Genomic DNA, 5,259 nt, shown 5'->3' on the forward strand with positions numbered 1-5,259 from the left:
TCGTGATTCTAATTGGAAGTAGATGATATACCATGATTCCCTTAAACATTAAGTACGTAACCCTAGAATTAAACCTGAAGGGAATCAAACCAAAACAAAATAAACCAAAAAAGAGGTTTTTGTTTATCTTTATTTGAGACCATTTCCGGGTGTGGAAATGGCTAGTCCCGGCCAAGGGAAGCAGTCTCCAGAAACAAAGCCACCTTGATCGCCGCCTTCAAACTGCCACGTGTGCCCAACACCGGAGCCCGCAACACCGCCGCCAATGCTGCCTCCGTCCGCCACCACGCCCGGGAAAGCCCAACCGCCTCTCCCCATCCCCATCCCAAATCCAACATCTTCGAGGCCAGGCCCAAGACCAAGCCCAAACCCACCCAGAGCCAGAAACCCACCAGGACCCTGTTGAGTGTTGCTCAGCAACGAAGTGAAGCTCCCACCGCACAAGCTCACGTTATTACCCTTTGCTTCACCATCCACGACTACTCCACCGAACTGCACGGGTGCTCCGGGGTGGTTGTTCCCGGCCACGGGAACCATGGTGAGCGGGGTCACAGAAGAAACCGAGGTGACGGCCGGACCCGCGGAGCGCCGACAGGGACGTTGCGGAGGACGCCGCCTTTGGTCCAGTAGCGGCGGCAGTTCTTGCAGAAGTGGCGTGGCTGGGAGAGGTTGTAGTTGTTGTAGTAGCAGAACTTGGTATTAGTAGAGTCGCAGCGAGGGCACGGCAGGTGCTCTTGCTCGGCCGGCGGTGGGGCTAGGGAAGTGTTGTGAGGCTTGGCTGATCGACGGCTTTCGCCGGAGTCGGAGGAGGGCATGGCGTTGTGAAATGGGGTGAAGGTAGAAATAGTATGTAGTTGAAATTGAAATAGTATGTAGTCAGAAACAGTAGAAGAGAATGGAATGAGTGGTGTGGTTGGGCATATGGGGAAGGGTGAGGGGTTTTTATGGGGAACAAGAGAGAGAAAAGAAATGAGGGTGGTTTGGAAGAATGTAATGAGAGACAAAATTTCTGAGGGTTATATGAGGCAGAGTGGAATGCAGCTTTAACAATGTTGCTGTGTGAAGCACGACATGCATTTTCAGTCGCCTACAGATAGAGACTTATGCTTCCTTGGGTCGGCTAATAGCCCTGCACTGTGCACACACCTATCTCCTCACCTCAATTTATTTTTTTTATTTTTATTATTGTGAATTTGGTTATACGTTCAATCTTGTACAAACAAAAAAGAGTGTGTATAAATATCGTTACTCGGATGTTTCTTTCTTTCTTATTCTTACTACTATTCAAAATGAAATCATTAATTTTGCTTGGCTTTAATTTGTTTTCTTCCCCTTTATTCCTTTTCTTATAAAGGGGTTGGGCTTTTTGGTTTTGGATCATTAGCAATTATGCATGGTGCGTAAAGTGAATTGGTGGAAGCATCATCTTGGCATTTGCCCTTTGAAGCAATTATGGCATGTAAATCTATGGCCAATTGAAACAAAAAGCAAATCCAACGAGAGTAGCCTGTACGTGCTGCCAATTCCAATTACCACCAAACCCCTCATGGTCAAGCTAATCATGAATACGGTTAATTTATACGCATATTATAATAATGTCATGTCTCCTCCTCCTGTCATTTTCCTTATCCAATCGTCTCTTCCCTGAAAAACAGCCCCTAACTAAGTCGTGTTTTCTAATGCGATGGGCTATTTATGCATGCATAGAAATTTGGCCTTTGTTGTCATCAAGAATTTAGGATAATAATTGCACTTTAGCCACTAGCTAGGTAGGCCTACGATTTGATTATTGCATTGTAGGTATAAGGGCACACATGAAATAATTCCTTCTAGTAAAGTATTATTATTTAGTATGATACTGTAACTAACCGCGAGCTGGTTGCATAATTAAAGAATGAAAAAGTAACCTAACTTTGATTTAAATGATTAGTGGAGAAAACACAAAAGAGAGAGTGGAAGGGGGGGAATTGATCCGATCCGATTTGGATTGTTTTCCCAAAGCGTGCGCCTAAGGAAAGTGGGTGCATGGGTTAATGGTGGTGAGATAGAGCCAAAATTTGAAGGTGGGTAGGGCGGGTCTAATGAGTGGGTGGGGACAGTAGAGACAATATAATGAGTGTCGGGCAGCGTGGGGAGCAATAATTGGGTCTACCCTCTGATTTCGGACGCGTCATGTCCGCATCAGATTCCTCCTCCGTACTACTCTTACTATCTACATCTCTAATCTCTCACCGGATTTACCGCTACACTGTACCCATTACCAAACAAACTGTTTGCTCCCAACAGAACACGCATCACTTTCTCACCCTTGGATCCTCATCGGACGGAGCCCAATGGGTGTGTGCTTTAAGACCCAGTCGTTGTTGTTTTGTGGGGTTTAGGTGAAAATGGGTCCGTCACCCATGATCACTGACCACTGACACTCCTTCCTCCCGGCCAATTCCATGGTGTACTATTCCCTCCTTCTTCCATGCTCACACTCACACCTCTCTCGCTTTTCTTTCAGCTGCACAAACATCATTATTCATTCATCCCCTCCTCCCACCTCCCATGTCTTTCTTTTCCATCTAATCATCTTCACACCACTACTTCTTATTAAAACCAGGCACCTTTTCATAATAATAAAACAAAAAAAAACTTCCATTCTAAAACTCAGTTATTACTTACTAAACCAAACATATTTAATTTAATGATTAATTTTTCATATAAATATAATACGGTTGTTTGTTCAATTTATTGAATTGAACTAAGTTTTTTATTAAAAAAATTGCATGTTTTGAGTAGTTTTTTTGTCTCATTCTCATAACAACCAATAATAGTATAAACTTGTCTGTGATAGACTTACTAACGGTGTTAATAGAAGAATTCTTAAACAAATAGTAACAACGAAGTTTTTTTTTTTTAAAGGCGAGTGTATTACTATTAACTTAAGTATACAAATTTACAATATTAGAAATTAATTGGATGAAAAATAATAAACCTAAACTTAGAACCAGTAACAACTGGGTTGATTTGATTTGTTCAGCGTATAATCCTAATTGTCATATTATCATTATTATAAAAAATAGGTGAATGGATCTTTCTCCTAACATAAGTATGCTTTTTTTTATAAATCATTTAATTATGCATGCATTCTCACACACAAAAGGAAGAAATCTTAGTGTATCATTATTTTATAAATATGTATATGTAAAAAGTCTTCACATATATTGTGTTAAAGTAGTTAATCCATTAAAATAAAAATCCTTAAATATTCAAATTGAATTGAAATGACAAAGTGATAAGTGTATGTTAGACTTTTAAAAGTAGCAAGTCACAAAAGTTGTTGAACAAGATGCTTCTGCTTATGACAAAATCGTGAGCATGAACCTACTAGAAAATGAAATCATTCCCATATGTAACCCACTTGAAAGTTGGAACGAATCAGTAATCACTATCTCTGAAAAGCTGAGTCAAATGGAACAGAAAGCTAACACAAATTGAATTACTTAAAACAAGGCGGTTACATGATCAATATATTGAAATTACATAACAAATCACAGGCATACATCTTGTCCAGAGCTACTACACACTACATACTGTTTATAATTTGAGGTAGAAATTGGTTGCGTGAAGTAACAAAGTAGAAATATTGTTACATTATTAGTAGAAGGAAAATGGAAAGATTAAAGAGCGGAGAGTTGTCTAACATTGAAGGGGGATACGTATCTATTGTCTCCATCAAGGAGCTGTTTGGCGAGGATTAGGTTGGCAGCTTCACTTGGATGGTATGCGTCCCAGAAGACGTGCTTGTACCTATCTGAGCACAAGCTAGATGTAGGCCCACATGGAATTATCCCTGCTAACTGCGACTGGCCCCCAAATCCACAGCATGCACTGCTTCCTGTCCTCAACCCTATTGCCATAACCATTTATTTAGTTACATCGCCTATTATCCATTGGTATATATTATATTACTCTCTAACTAATCACTTAATTCAATTAATTAAGATTATTATATTTACCATATTTGGCGTAGTTTGTTATGAGTTCCATGACTAGATCATAAACATTGGCAAGGACGAAATTGGCTCCGGGGAGGTTGTCGTTTAGCTCAGTAAGCAAGTCCTTCAATCGACCATTGTATTGGACTGCAAGCTTGTTAGCCAAATCCGAACACTCATCCTCATTAAGCTGATTTATGGCCCTTTGGTAAGGTATGCATCCTATTGGCCCAACATTACTCACCACAAACTTTCTCGCATCCATTTCATATAGTCTCTGCCACACAACCAAGCCCAATTAACAAACTAGACACATATCATGAAAGCATTAAAAATGTACGAAATAACACATCAATATATTAATGTGCGTACAGTTAGTTGGATCCTAAAGTGGTTGATCATTTCGTCGACAAAAGCGTCTGGACTTTGATTAACTCTGGCTCCAACTGACACAAGCGGGAGAAGGTAGTTGTTGAGGAAGTCATTGGACCCAACGCTGATGGAGAAAATGGATCTCTTCATTATTAACTCCCTACCATTCGATTTGCCTAATAACTTGTCTATCTCTTTTCTTGTTATGTTGAAGTAATCTATTTGAATATCCATTCCCAGCCTGTTCACCTAAAAAAGTTTTAATTATGAATAACTAACGAGTGACATACACAAACATGCATGGAAAGTTTACACATTAAATTATTATACTCACAAATATATTTCCTGTTGCATTCAGAATACCTCCTCCTCCCGAAGCATAATTCACTCCAGAGAGTATAGCTTTCCCGGTAGCATTTGGTGCGAGAAAAGGGACAGCATAGTTTGGTTGTCCCAATTCCTCTCCTAAAAGGCATAATAGTTTGTTAAAAATTAGTTTCTAAAATTTATCATTAAGCATAATTAGAAAGTCTCAGCACATGGTTGAAAACATACCTACTATATCTGAGATGGTTCTACCGTTGGTGAAGCGGCCGGTGGGGTTTCCACCGGAGGCCTTAAAATCAATACCATTTGGTGTCATGTTTGCCCTGGAAAGAGTTGAAAGATAGTTGTTGTTTCCAGCATCCACTAATGAGTCTCCAAAGATGAAAGAAGCTCCTAAGCTCTGTTTCTGAGCAGCATAAGTTCCATAGCTACCAACAAACAAGAATAATAGAGTGGCCAAGGTGTTATAGTAATTCAAAGCCATGATGGTTTTCGTCATGCTGCATGAGCTCGCATTAAGCAGCACCATATATATATAAATAGCACCAACTGCAAGAGGGAAATCAAGATTCTTCTT

At 40.1% G+C, this 5,259-nt stretch overlaps 1 protein-coding gene and 1 pseudogene across 1 annotated transcript; both read right to left on the reverse strand.

The window, feature by feature from the left end:
- Positions 1-6: 6 nt before the first annotated feature.
- LOC107487761 (dof zinc finger protein DOF3.4-like) lies at positions 7-1,206 on the reverse strand (annotated as a pseudogene).
- Positions 1,207-3,502: 2,296 nt separating this feature from the next.
- Positions 3,503-5,253, reverse strand: LOC107487753 (GDSL esterase/lipase At3g50400). Its single transcript, XM_016108449.3, has 5 exons — positions 4,911-5,253; positions 4,690-4,820; positions 4,356-4,604; positions 4,005-4,260; positions 3,503-3,895 (listed from the first exon to the last, which is right to left on the reverse strand). The coding sequence occupies exons 1-5, from the start codon at positions 5,209-5,211 to the stop codon at positions 3,666-3,668; spliced, it is 1,167 nt and encodes a 388-aa protein (XP_015963935.1). The 5' UTR covers positions 5,212-5,253; the 3' UTR covers positions 3,503-3,665.
- Between the last annotated feature and the right edge of the window lie 6 nt (positions 5,254-5,259).

This window comes from Arachis duranensis, chromosome 5 (assembly GCF_000817695.3).
Source record: "Arachis duranensis cultivar V14167 chromosome 5, aradu.V14167.gnm2.J7QH, whole genome shotgun sequence".
Lineage (NCBI taxonomy): Eukaryota > Viridiplantae > Streptophyta > Magnoliopsida > Fabales > Fabaceae > Arachis > Arachis duranensis.

Bases quoted from the DNA above. Each gene is read 5' to 3' on its own strand.
- LOC107487753 (XM_016108449.3), bottom strand. From the start codon at position 5,211: ATGGTGCTGCTTAATGCGAGCTCATGCAGCATGACGAAAACCATCATG. The intron at 4,821-4,910 runs GTATGTTTTCAA...TATGCCTTTTAG, and splicing joins AACCATCTCAGATATAGTAG to GAGAGGAATTGGGACAACCA. The intron at 4,261-4,355 runs GTACGCACATTA...GTTGTGTGGCAG, and splicing joins ACTTTAGGATCCAACTAACT to AGACTATATGAAATGGATGC.